The following is a 14,535-nucleotide window of genomic DNA, read 5'->3' on the forward strand; positions in this document are numbered from 1 at the left end:
TGTCCCCCTAGTGGAAATTTCCACACGCCTCAAAGCTTCCAGCAGAGATCAGCCTTGGTCTTGTATGGAAATTTACCACACCACTTGATCCCCTCTGAAGGATCTGATTCATGAAACCAGATCTGATTCAGTTTTCTTTTCTTTTTTTAAGTGTATGAAGTCATACAGTAGACCTCCAAAGTCAGGAACAGGTTAATTTACAAGTCATTATTTGTTATGCATAAATATATAGATAGAAATATTATTATTTTTGCCTGTATCCAATAAGTTTATCATTTTTATAAATTGATCTCAAGCTTTTGTATGACGCTTAGCATAGCAACATGTAACGAGTTGCGTGAGAATGGATCGACTCAGGATTAAATAGGTCTGTGAAGATTCTCAGTCATCTAGGTCATAGTAAACTGAGGGTGGTATAAGAGAGCAACTGGACTTGTTTGAAACAAGTTCAGTTGCTCTCTTCTACCACCCACAGCTCAGGATTAAATGTATTCGTGGTTCAGTTGTGAAAAACAAGTTTGTCTGTTTCAATTATTTCTTTCTTTCTTTCTTTGCTCTCATATGCCCAGTCCCTCTCATTATACACAACGTGGACAAAAACACAAGATGCCTTGATCTTCGCACATAGTTTTCTCACAAAAGAGAGCACGACATACATTAATGTAACATTGATATCGTATTCTCATACCTCCAACTCATGTACACTTTCTCGTCTCATAGCAAGAACAAACAAAAAAGACTCGATGTCTGATGGTGAAATCACTGTGAAAATGTACTTAGCTGTGTCGTGTGACAAACTCAACATGCTACTTCGTGAAAATTGTAAGTTGTTGCTAGAAAAGCTACATTATTTTTGAAAATAGCTCAGTTGCTGCTATGCTACTATACAATGCATTTAAGCTAGTAGCATTGTACCTTGTAGCTAACTACTCCCTAACACTGATTATAAGCATTTTATTGGTGTATTATATATATATATTATCCTATAACTCTGTAGCTATGGTAACAGGTCAAACCAATATAAGCGAATAAATTCCATCCTCATCAACACTCGGTCCATTTCCAGTTATCTTTGACAGACTGTTAAGTGGTGAGAAGCAGTTATTTTGTTGTTTTCTTACAACAGATCACATTGAACTACAAACTGATACTAAATTACTGTTGGATTTGGATTTGACAAGATTAAGAAGATTCACATAAATCAAATTATTCTTGATAGGCTTCTTACTTAGTTTGTGATTTATCTCAGGCAGCCTTTTATAATCAGCCCAAACATGTTTGCTCTGGGAAACAAAACAAAAGCCGTTTTGAAGTCAAAAAAACAAACAAACTTTTCTTTTGGTGGAAATTTCCACATGCATCAAAGCCTACGCCCAGATTAAACTAAACCTTGTATGGAAATTTACCACGTACAAGGCCACAGGAAGTGCTGCACCCCTGATGTTCAGTATTGCTTTAACTGCAGCTGCAACTAATAATAATAATAATAAAGGCGGCATGGTGGTGTAGTGGTTAGCGCTGTCGCCTCACAGCAAGAAGGTCCTGGGTTCGAGCCCCGTGGCAGGCGAGGGCCTTTCTGTGTGGAGTTTGCATGTTCTCCCCGTGTCTGCGTGGGTTTCCTCCGGGTGCTCCGGTTTCCCCCACAGTCCAAAGACATGCAGATTAGGTTAACTGGTGGCTCTAAATTGACCGTAGGTGTGTACATCACCGTGTGTGAGTGTGAATGGTTGTTTGTGTCAGCCCTGCAATAACCTGGCGACTCGTCCAGGGTGTACCCCGCCTCTCGCCCATAGTCAGTTGGGATAGGCTCCAGCTTGCCTGCGACCCTGTAGAACAGAATAAGCGGCTACAGATAATGGATGGATGGATATAAGAATGGAGTGGTATAAGAATGGCGTGGTGTATGGTTAAGTGTATTTACGATTCAGTAGGTGAAAAAAACAAACAAGGTTATGTAATAGAGAATGCAGTCCTCTCATTATTCATTCACACAGAACAGGACAAGCTAAAATAATCCCACTAATCCATTATCAGAACAGTGATATTATTATAAATCCATGTTCTGCAAAATATACTATTATTACAAATATGATTATTATTAATCACTTCATGTCGTGTCAGAGAACACATTTCGTGCATACTCGAGCTCCGGATTTGATTGACAGCTCAATAATGCTCTACTGATTCTTAGAAAGAAGTTTCTGGAATGTTCATGGGCGTGGTGTTGACTGGTTAGTGGGTGGGGCGTCAGCGAAAACGTATAAATAGAGGAACTATCGCATCTCAGTTGATCATATATCGGAGCCGGGAACTTCCTGTACTCGAAGAACAAATTTCAAAAAACAAGCTCCTGTTTTTGTAGCATCGAATAAAGGTAGGTTGGCTTTTAAAACTAGAACAAAAATGTATTGCTTAAATTTAAAAATGGCGATGATATTCATTGTATTTCCTCACACCGATAATAATTCGGGCTTGTTTTGGATTTCATTTTCTGAAGCTCGTGTTTATGGACTGTTGTTTTTTTTTTTGCAGATCTTTAGCAATGTCTGAGAAAATCCGTATCAACAGCCCTAATGTGCACTACACTGAGAAGTTGATCGAGTCCCGGTACTCCTACCAGAGCTCCTCGGTGACCCGGAACGGAGGCATATACACGGTGAGTCTCTCACAAGGTGTAAATCTGATGTTTTGTTTACTTGGATATTTACTTATTTAGGGTTGTGTGATTGATTTTTTTTTCGCTTTAAATCCGATTGAACCAATAAACACTCGCGTCCCATCTCGGCTGAATCCCCGTTTTCCACCCACAGGTCCTGGGACAGACCAAAAATAAAGCGATTACTGAAGACTAATTTATGAAAATGAATGAGGCGAGATCAGACTAGTGCGCATGCGCGTGACTTGTTGACGCAACCGCACTCCTCTTCCGCTCACATCCGTTTCAACACAAACATTCCAGCCATAGTTAATAGAGCAAAATCTTTTTTTTTTCTTTTAATCTTATAAATGATCAAAGATAGGAATTCTGCACTTATATAACCATGGCCTTAGTTTCAGCAAGCAGAATACCACATTTAGGCAATTCTGTCCTGTGTTTGGTACTTACATTTCGTCAGAAAAGTAAAGGGCTTTTTTTGTGGTGTGTACACACACACGTGTATATATTTCTGACCGACCATCCTTAAAGTTCTCATGATACACAATATTTAGTTTTGCTAATAGTGCCAACCAAACAGTAGAGCTGCTTCATTAAAAATTATGAATCTGTTACTTTTTATTCTGTTCAACTAGTATTTATTTTCCAAAGAAAATTTAAAATAATTAGTTTACAACAATCAAACCTGCCTGCGACCCTGTAGGACAGGATAAGCGGCTACAGATAATGGATGGATGGAACAATCTAACCTACTGTGAATAATCATAGATAGCTGACAGTATGCACAATGCTTTTTAAAAAGGCACATATTGACAAGTTATATATCTCTTTTTTTTTTTTTTAAATATGTATCACGGTGGTGTAGTGGTTAGCGCTGTCGCCTCACAGCAAGAAGGTCCGGGTTCGAGCCCCGTGGCCGGCGAGGGCCTTTCTGTGCGGAGTTTGCATGTTCTCCCCGTGTCCGCGTGGGTTTCCTCCGGGTGCTCCGGTTTCTCCCACAGTCCAAAGGTTAGGTTAACTGGTGACTCTAAGGCCAAGTTTACATTAGACCGTATCTGTCTCGTTTTCTTCGCGGATGCACTGTCCGTTTACATTAAACCGCCGGGAAACGGGAATCCGCCAGGGTCCACGTATTCAATCCAGATCGTGTCTGGTCCGGTGCTGTGTAAACATTGAGATACGCGGATACACTGTGCTGAGCTCTAGCTGGCGTCGTCATTGGACAGCGTCACTGTGACATCCACCTTCCTGATTCGCTGGCGTTGGTCATGTGACGCGACTGCTGAAAAACGGCGCGGACTTCCGCCTTGTATCACCTTTCATTAAAGAGTATAAAAGTATGAAAATACTGCAAATACTGATGCAAATACTGCCCATTGTGTAGTTATGATGGTCTTTAGGCTTGCCATCCTTCCACTTGCAAGTGGTAAGTGATATGCGCCGGGATCACACACACAGCGGCTCAGTCCCGAATCACTGGTTGTGCGCTTCACTCGCGCGCTCTGTGAGCTGCGCAAGGCCGGAGTGCGCACCCTCCAGAGGGCACTCGCTGTTCAGGGCGGAGTGATTTGGAGCACAGGATGCCTGCGGAGCCGAGCGTATCCGTGTATTGGTGTTGCTGTGTGCACGCAAATCGTGTATTGGTGTTGCTGTGTGCACATTAATCGTTTTAAAAACGTTAATCTGATGATCCGCTGATACGGTCTAATGTAAACATGGGCTGAATTGACCGTAGGTGTGAATGTGAGTGTGAATGGTTGTCTGTGTCTATGTGTCAGCCCTGTGATGACCTGGCGACTTGTCCAGGGTGTACCCCGCCTTTCGCCCGTAGTCAGCTGGGATAGGCTCCAGCTTGCCTGCGATCCTGTAGAACAGGATAAAGCGGCTAGAGATAATGAGATGAGATATACAGTATATCACAGGGCTCGAAATTCATTTTTTTTTTTTCGCCAGCCGGACTAGTGACCTTCCAAAGTAACTAGCCAAACAGAAAATCAACTCGCCAAAATTTGTTCATGTATGAATTTTACTTCCGTCAAAAGTAACACAAGAGTAGTTACCATTGTTCATGACTAATGTGCATTTATTTCAAGACCCGAGTATTTTGATACTTTTTTTTTTGCACACTTTACAAACTGGCACTTGCTGTTCCACGTCCTCCTCGCGATATCCAAAAAAACGCCAGATGACTGACCCCTTACTAGTTCTTTTAGGAACCAATTTGTCCGCTTCCATTTTTAATTTGTCGTTGAAATTGACAGAGCTTACATGGTAGCCTATGCAGCACCAGCAATTGCACGAACTGAGTCAGCGCTGTAAACCGGAACTAGGAAATCTTCCCGCAAATTCCTTTCAGTACCTAGATGTTGCCCGGGATTGGTTGGCAAGTGCGTGATTTTTTTTTTTTTTTTTTTTTTTTTTTTTAAACACCCTTAGGCAGCCTCTCACATTACTGCCTGAGGGACAGGGAGAAAAACACTAGAAAATGTTTTAAACAAACACAAAACAAACGCAAGTCGGCAGATGACCATAAAATACTCGATAGTTACGATATAATAATTATATGTATCTCACACAGAATGGTGGTGTAGTGGTTAGCGCTGCCGCCTCACAGCAAGAAGGTCCGGGTTCGAGCCCCGTGGCCGGCGAGGGTCTTTCTGTGCGGAGTTTGCATGTTCTCCCTGTGTCCGCGTGGGTTTCCTCCGGGTGCTCCGGTTTCCCCCACAGTCCAAAGACATGCAGGTTAGGTTAACTGGTGAATCTAAATTGACCGTAGGTGTGAATGTGAGTGTGAATGGTTGTGTGTCTATGTGTCAGCCCTGTGATGACCTGGCGACTTGTCCAGGGTGTACCCCGCCTTTCGCCCGTAGTCAGCTGGGATAGGCTCCAGCTTGCCTGCGACCCTATAGAACAGGATAAAGCGGCTAGAGATGATGAAATTTTATATATATAAAATATATTTTAGTAATTAAACAGCTCCTGGGTTTACCACCTAACGTATTTCCTTTCTGTACCTCTAGGTGACACCCAACAGTACAGAGTTGACATTCCGTACAGAGCGTCATGTGCCCAAGCTTGGTGTCATGCTCGTGGGCTGGGGTGGAAACAACGGAAGCACCGTCACTGCCGCTGTGCTGGCCAATAAACTTGGCCTGACCTGGAAAACTAAGACTGGCATCAAGGTAAAGTCATAAATTATTATTATTTATAAAAAACATTCGTAACAATGGTTATTACACAGGGCTGTCCAATCTTGTCCATAAAGGGCTGCTGTGGGTGTGGGTTTTCATTTCTTTCCAACCAAGCAGGAGCCTGCACTTTGAGAGTTTAACATTCACAGATAGTTTGTAGACTTTTTTTTTTTAATAAATGTAGTGCAGTCCAAAGAATGAAAAAAGCAACAGACACATAATCTGACTATGTTCTATCCAAAAAGTGTAAATCCTATCCCTTAATCTCACCTGTAATTCTCACATCTCAGACTTTTTCCTTTTCTGTCCCCCCCCAACCCCCAGAGCGCCAATTACTATGGTTCATTGCTGGAGTCCTCCACCGTGTCTCTGGGCTCAGGACCAACAGGGGAGATCTTTGTGCCTTTCAGAGAACTGCTACCAATGGTGCACCCTAATGACATTGTATTTGATGGTAATGACAGAAAGCACGTTGTGGATGCATGGTGGTGTGACCATTTCCTAAAGGTCTACCATTATGCTTTGTGTGTTACTTAGCATCACCTCTACCAAATGATGTATGTCTGGTTCTGGTAAGCACTGTTATGCTGAATGAGGGAGAACAAAGATCACATAACTAACCTTGAGGTGTTGCTTTTTTTTTTTGTATTTTGTTTTACCATTTTATTTAGTAATTCAAAAACTTAAATTTGGGGTGGAAATTTCCACACCATTTCAAGCTTACAGCAGAGGATGGAAATTTCCATGTTGATCTGTTTACCCACGAGGGCAAGATCACCCAGAGACCAGAAAAATTGCCATGAGATCTCCAGTCATGCTGGAGCGCCACAAATATGAAGTGTTTTTATGTACTACATTTGTTCATGACTGCAGAAATCAGTACTTGACTTCTGACATGTATTATTATTTTTTTAAATCGATATAGTTTAAGAGGGATATCCTTATGTGTTTCAGGTTGGGATATCTCCTCTATGGATCTTGGTTGTGCCATGGAACGTGCTCAGGTTCTGGACTGGAACCTTCAGGAGATGCTGCGCCCCCACATGAGCCAGCTCAAACCAAGGCCTTCCATTTACATCCCAGATTTCATTGCTGCCAACCAGGAGCAAAGGGCTGACAATGTCCTCACGGGCACCATGACCGAGCAGGTATGAAGATCAAAGTTCTGTTTGTTAATACATGTTTGCATTTGTAAAATAGTTCGGAGTGACCTGCCACAAACTAAAACTGGCTGCTTGGGTATTTACACAGATGGAACAAATCCGCAGAGATATCCGTGACTTCAAGGTTAAGAGCAGCGTGGACAAAGTCATAGTGCTGTGGACGGCAAACACAGAGAGATTCTCAGATGTCGTGACTGGTGTCAATGACACTGCCAAGAACCTACTTGCTACCATCCAGGTAACTGATCTCAACACCAGTTCAGGCACATCACGGAAATAAGAAGTATGTAGATCAAGAACTTGGATGTCTGAAATGAACGTAATTATTGGCAAGATGTTATTCATTTGGGAATAAAATTAGAACACATTGACTTCTTCTCTCTTTATTTGGCATATGACTGTAGTGATGTGGCTGCTCTGATGGCTTTTCTTCCAGGGAAGAATTACAGTAATGGTTTCCCATTGCCTTGTACTGGATTATTATAGACGTTTTCTCCTCTCAGCCATTCACACCTATTTAGCGTAGCTAGTTAACCTAACTGCGTGTCTTTGAAATGTGGGGGAGCACCTGGAGTAAACCCCATGCAGAGAACATGCAAACTCCACACAGAAAGGCCCTGTTGGCCATGAGGTTCAAACCCGGAACCTCCTTGCTGTGAGGTTACGGTGCTAACCACTGCATCATCATGCTGTGCCCCAATACTATTACTGACACAAAACTTTGCAGCCTGTTTTTGACAAACCTGCAGGTTGCTACAGTGATGACCCTAATCTAAGGCCCTGTCCACACGGCAACGGATTCAGGTGAATCCGATAAAATTTTGTATCGTTTCGGCCTGGCGTCCACACGGCACCGGCGTTTTGGGTGCCCCAAAACGATATTTTTTGAGAACGGTTTCCAGAGTGGAAAAATCTGGCAATGGCACCGTTGCGAAGTCGTCTGGACGAGTAGAACGGATTTGTTTACGATGACATCACAACCACATGACTAGAACAAGCAGCACTCTCGCGCGCATCATTCGTAACAACAACAGCAACAATGGCGGACCCCAGAGTAGTAGTAGTAGTTTCAGTGCTGCAGTCGCTGCTTAGTTTTATAGTTCAGAGTCACTCGCAGGAGTAACTCCACCTCGTCATCAGTCCAGACAAGAGTCGGTTTTTCCTCGCGTAGTCGCAGCCATCTTCTTGTTGTTGTGTGCTTGTTCCTGTGAGTGCTTCACGCTGGGTAGAAGGGGTTTATGCGCATGCGTCCTACTTCTATTGTTCTGGTGTCTCCGATGGGACCGTCTTACAGCGCACGTAGAGATGTGGCATGTGTATTGCATTGTTTTCAGCAAGCGTTGCGTTGCCATATGTACCTGATATTTTACTGATCCGTTGCCCATGTGGACGCGATATATATATTTTTTTTTTACCTGCTAAAAAAAATCCGTTGTCGTGTGGATGTAGCCTAAGTGACGGTGATTGCCATAGCCTAAGTGACATCTAAATTGTCTATCATTAACTGTGCTCCCAACCTTTAGGTTGACATACTGGTTACCCATGAACAGTGTTGGGCACGTTACTTTCAAAAAGTAATTAGTTATAGTTACTAGTTACTTTTCCCAAAAAGTAACTGAGTTAGTAACGGAGTTACTTTGTCATAAAAGTAACTAATTACCAGGGAAAGTAATTATTCCGTTACATTTTGTTCCCCCTCAAAAAAAATCAAATTCAATTAGTGTAATCATAATAAAAGTGAATGTTAAATGTGTTTAATGACTGAAATGGGCACTTAACAGAACCAATTAGTAATGTTATCTACACTATATTAATATGTTTGTGGGACAATGTGAGATAAGACATCTATCAAATGTAATATATTTTTGTAGTTATTAAAATTATGTTACTAATTACTGGCCACTGACGAGGACAAACGCTTTGTTCCTCGACATAATGTGCATTGCACGTAAACACTCTTGCCTTTTATTTCAAGTAATGAAAAGTAATGGCTGTATTTCCAGTGTGAAAGCGCAGTGCTGGGCTGATCGCTCGCCATCGCTGGGTCTTCCGATTGAAAGAGCGTGCAGTGCAGTAGGCGTGGCCTACCTACGTCTGTTGTCCAAATCTACTCTGATTGGCTTACTGTGCCGTTGTCTCGCGTCTCCCCGCCCCACACTAAAGCAGAGTAAAGAAAGGCTGAACGAGCAGCGTGCCAGATGAGAACAGCTTTAATAAAGTAACGCATAGTATTTTATTGTAAGTAACGGGAACGGCGTTATAACGATGTAAAAAGTAATTAGTTAGATTACTCGTTACTAAAAAAAGTAACGCCGTTAGTAACGCCGTTTATTTCTAACGCCGTTATTCCCATCACTGCCCATGAATGACAACTTTTTTTTTTTTTTTTAAATCCTTATAGAGAGGAGGAGAAGTATCTCCATCCACCCTGTTTGCAGTGGCTAGTATTCTGGAGGGCTGTGCCTACATCAATGGCTCCCCTCAGAATACCTTCGTACCTGGAGCTATAGAACTGGCCATTCAGCAAGGGGTGTTCATCGGAGGAGACGACTTCAAATCAGGCCAGACGAAACTGAAGTCCGTTCTGGTGGATTTCTTAGTCAGTGCAGGAATTAAGGTAAGAAAGACATGTGCACTCTAGTCAGCGCCCGTGTCACTGGAGCATGTTTTCAGGATTTGAGTCTCCTACAAGATGGTTTAGTGTCTCTTTTTCATTGCAGCCAACCTCCATTGTGAGTTACAATCACTTGGGAAACAACGATGGCATGAACCTTTCTGCCCCACAGCAGTTCCGATCGAAAGAGATCTCCAAAAGCAATGTGGTGGACGACATGGTGGAATCCAATCCAGTGCTGTACAAGCCTGGAGAGAAACCCGACCACTGTGTAAGAATGATTTCTCTGACTTGTAGCAACTTTTACAGCACAGAAATTGGTTTAAACCTTACACTGCAATATTTTAGACACTTCATAATGTCACATTTCTATTCTGGAAGAGGTTCCTGAGGTTGGCTAATGCATTAAATGGTCTTGTGATTTATTTTATGCAACCGAGGTAATAGTTTCAACATAGAACGATTTAACGCACAACATTTCCAGTCATGATCAATTTTACCACACTAGCATGCCAGTTATTTAATATGCATTGCGACTGAGATTAAAACACATAGATTAAGACTCATAAATTATCCTTCTAACGATGACATAGTGGCAACAGTCCAACTTGGTTAATTATATAATTGTGTTAATAGGTTGGTGAGTGCCTGCATGCCTATTGAGTTGTGAAATGTATGATTTGTCAATCTAGGTGGTCATTAAGTACGTTCCCTATGTGGGGGACAGCAAACGAGCAATGGATGAGTACACATCTGAGATCATGATGGGTGGCACAAACACAATTGCTCTCCACAACACGTGCGAGGTGAGTTCGTTACTGGGTCACTTATGAAGTGCATGCTCTTCAGCTGGTTTTGGTGATGTATATGGATGAATAGTGTGCTATATGTGATCAATATTTCAATAAAGAACTTGGTTACTAAGATATGGTTATTTTAAGCCACTGTCATCTTAAAAAAAAAAAAGTCTGTCGAACAACCAGTTTTCTTGAAGGGGTTGTAAATTGGGGCTTTCTTTCTAAATTTATATTAGACATAGATTTCCATGTAGATGTCTCAAAGACACTGGAATCTCTTTACTGATTTTCATCTCATCTCATTATCTCTAGCCGCTTTATCCTTCTACAGGGTTGCAGGCAAGCTGGAGCCTATCCCAGCTGACTACGGGCGAAAGGCGGGGTACACCCTGGACAAGTCGCCAGGTCATCACAGGGCTGACACACAGACACAGACAACCATTCACATTCACACCTACGGTCAATTTAGAGTCACCAGTTAACCTAACCTGCATGTCTTTGGACTGTGGGGGAAACCGGAGCACCCGGAGGAAACCCACGCGGACACGGGGAGAACATGCAAACTCCACACAAAGGCCCTCGCCGGCCCCGGGGCTCGAACCCAGGACCTTCTTGCTGTGAGGCGACAGCGCTAACCACTACACCACCGTGCGGCCCCCTTTACTGATTTTATTTATTTTTATTATTCAGGACTCACTGCTGGCCAGTCCCATCATTCTGGACCTGGTCATTCTGACTGAGCTGTGTCAGCGAATCACCTTCCGCACAGAGCAGGACTCGTCCTTCCAGTCCTTCCACAGTGTCCTGTCTCTACTCAGCTTCCTCTGCAAGGCCCCACTTATGCCGCCCAAGGCACCAGTGGTCAACGCCTTCTTCCGCCAGCGAGCCTGCATCGAAAATGTCATGAGGTACAGAGAAGTTTGTTCATGGGTCGTACAGATTTTCGCCATCATGACCCGATGTACATCAATAGTTATAAAAATTTGGGGTATATGGTCCTCGTTTTATTCATTAGCAATATAAACAATATTTCTATAAATGTATGGATGTCATTTTTCTACTTGGACATTATTCTGTACTGTACATACGGAGATGTCGAGAGTATGTTGTGTAAGGTAATCCCTTACATACATTTGCACTGTTAGTTTACTGTTGTTAACTAGTAAATATTAAAGCAGATTTTAATATGAATAACTTGATGATAAACTGAAACTGAGGGGATGTGCTTTGCAGTGCATTGTTGCTGAAATGAGTTGTCTATCTTGGGTTCTGTCATACAGGGCTTGCCTTGGTCTTCCCCCTCAGAACCACATGCAGCTCGAGTACAAGATGCAGAAAAGCTTCAAGGTCTGCCAAGAAAAGAAGTTTTGCAGCACTGTAACTGCGAAAGAGAACGTCATCACCAAATCGTACCACTGCATTGAGTGTAATGGAGCCAGTGACCAAAAGACTGTTGACAGATAAAACAAAATCATTCCATGACTGAGCGTTGATCACTCCGTCAAACAGAAAACAGAAGTTCTTGCTTTGTGTGAATCCTCCGAGACTATTAAAACCTCATGATGTCTTAAATACCAACAGTTTTGGAAATGGGTTCCTTTGTGGATTGATACAACGCTAGTCAAAATGGGAGAATAACAGTTACTGATGTTGATAGTTTATTTTTCTCTAACCTTGAAACATGACTGTTGTATAGACGTTTGATACTAAGATTAACTTATGTGTGTATGTAGCATTTTAAAAATGCACTTTATACAATTGATGACTGCACTAACATTAAGGTTCCATCTAGGTCTTTTTAGGGTTATTCCATTTGTTCCTCCAGGTTTTTGAGAACTCTACACTCGAGGGTACAAGGAGAGTCTAGAACCCTTAAACACCCAACGGACCCTTTCGGAATCATTTAGGGACCACGACTATATTGATGTGTCATTGTAATATATCATTTTGATCTGATTATATTTTGTGGGTTTAGAAGCAGAACAAATGTTATGTAACTGCAAAAGTGCACATAAACAGCAAAATGCACACGTAATGGACAATGTTGTTCTTGACTTGTATTTTAGTGTAATTTCAGAAAATGTAAGGGCTTTGTGAGGTCAAAATAAATATCTTGGTTTCAAAAAATAAGAAATGACTCCAGTTTCTGCTTCAGAAAACATCAAGGATTACATGGGTTATGTTCAGGTAGGGATAATAGCCAATTTATTTAGGAATCATTTTTTTACCCTGCATTTACACAAGAAATGTGTTCGTGAGCAAACAAACCCCTTCACAATAGAAACCCATTCTATTATTTTAGTAGATTTAATTTGTTAAAGTTTAGAGGCACATTTAGAAATTTTTTAACTAACACTTTGGAGGTTGCAAACTTTTTATACTATTCTGAATACAGCGCGGCGGCACGGTGGTGTAGTGGTTAGCGCTGTCGCCTCACAGCAAGAAGGTCCTGGGTTCGAGCCCCGGGGCCGGCGAGGGCCTTTCTGTGTGGAGTTTGCATGTTCTCCCCGTGTCCGCGTGGGTTTCCTCCGGGTGCTCCGGTTTCCCCCACAGTCCAAAGACATGCAGGTTAGGTTAACTGGTGACTCTAAATTGACCGTAGGTGTGAATGTGAGTGTGAATGGTTGTCTGTGTCTATGTGTCAGCCCTGTGATGACCTGGCGACTTGTCCAGGGTGTACCCCGCCTTTCGCCCGTAGTCAGCTGGGATAGGCTCCAGCTTGCCTGCGACCCTGTAGAAGGATAAAGCGGCTAGAGATAATGAGATGAGATGAGATGAATACAGCGCCCTCCACAATTATTGGCACCCCTCGTTAAGATATGTTCTTAGGCTTCTAATAAATTCATTAAAAAAAATATATATATAGGACAACAATAAAAAGAAAAATCCAACCTTTAATTCAAGTGCATTTATTCAGTGGGGGGAAAAAAACCCACATTAAGAAATAATTATTTTACATGAAATCATGTGTGCCACAATTATTGGCACCCCTGATGTTAATACTTTGTACAACTCCCTTTTGCCAACAAGACAGCACTTAATATTCTCCTATAACATTTCACAAGATGGGAGAATACAGAGAGAGGGATATTCGACCATTCCTCTTTGTGCAATCTCTCTAAATCATCCTGGGTCCTCTCCTATGCACTCTCCTCTTTAGCTCACCCCACAGGTTTTCAATTGGGTTGAGGTCTGGGGACTGAGATGGCCATGGGAGGAGCTTGATTTTGTGTCTGGTGTAGATTTGGCCACATGTTTAGGGTCATTATCTTGCTGAAAGACCCAGTGACGACCCATCTTCAGCTTTCAGGCAGAGGCCACCAGATTTTGATTTAAAATGTCCTGGTATTTCAAAGAGTTCATGATGCCATGCACCCTAACAAGGTTCCCGGGGCCTTTGGAAGAGAAACAGGTCCACAGCATCACCGATCCTCCCCCATACTTCACAGTGGGCATGAGGTGCTTTTCCGCATACTCATCTTTTGTGATGTATTAGAGTGTTTGTTGCCAAAAAGCTCTATCTTGGTCTCGTCTGACCAAAGCACACGGTCCCAGTTGAAGTCCCAGTACCGCTTAGCGAACTCCAGACATTTATGTTTATGCTTGTAAGTGAGAAAAGGCTTTTTCCGTGCATGCCTCCCAAACAGCTTGTTGGCATGTAGATGGCGCCTGATGGTTGTTATGGAGACTTTGTGACCCCAAGATGCTACTCTTTGATGCAATTCTCTAACAATGAGCTTTGGAGAACTTTTTACTTCTCTTACCATCCTCCTCACTGTGCGTGGTGGCAAGATAAGCTTGCATCCTTGTCCAGGCTTGTTTGCCACTGTTCCAGTTGTTTTAAACTTCTTGATGATTCCTCTGACTGTAGATATGGGCAGGTGTAGGCGAGTGGCTGTTTTCTTGTAGCCATTGCCTGACTTATGAAGGTCGACACACATCTGCCTTACTTGAATGGTGTGTTCTCTTGTCTTTCCCGTGTTGAAGAGTGGATAAGAGAAATAGGCCTCTGTGTCACATCATATTTATACCCCAGGGAAACAGGATGTGATGAATTACTAATTAAAGGTTCCTAGATACTCTGATCAACTTTATAAACTACAGTAGAAATGAC

The 14,535-nt window shown here is 42.4% G+C and overlaps 1 protein-coding gene across 1 annotated transcript; it reads left to right on the top strand.

Moving 5' to 3' along the window:
• Window positions 1–2,264: 2,264 nt before the first annotated feature.
• Window positions 2,265–12,555, top strand: LOC132871778 (inositol-3-phosphate synthase 1-A-like). The gene is made up of 11 exons (XM_060906273.1): window positions 2,265–2,374; window positions 2,533–2,656; window positions 5,677–5,838; window positions 6,172–6,301; window positions 6,802–6,995; window positions 7,099–7,248; window positions 9,412–9,627; window positions 9,731–9,895; window positions 10,317–10,430; window positions 11,112–11,329; window positions 11,702–12,555. Exons 2-11 carry the CDS (start codon window positions 2,543–2,545, stop codon window positions 11,883–11,885), a joined length of 1,647 nt encoding a protein of 548 aa, XP_060762256.1. The 5' UTR covers window positions 2,265–2,374; window positions 2,533–2,542; the 3' UTR covers window positions 11,886–12,555.
• The last annotated feature ends 1,980 nt before the right edge of the window (window positions 12,556–14,535 follow it).

This window comes from Neoarius graeffei, chromosome 23, assembly GCF_027579695.1.
Source record: "Neoarius graeffei isolate fNeoGra1 chromosome 23, fNeoGra1.pri, whole genome shotgun sequence".
NCBI lineage: Eukaryota > Metazoa > Chordata > Actinopteri > Siluriformes > Ariidae > Neoarius > Neoarius graeffei.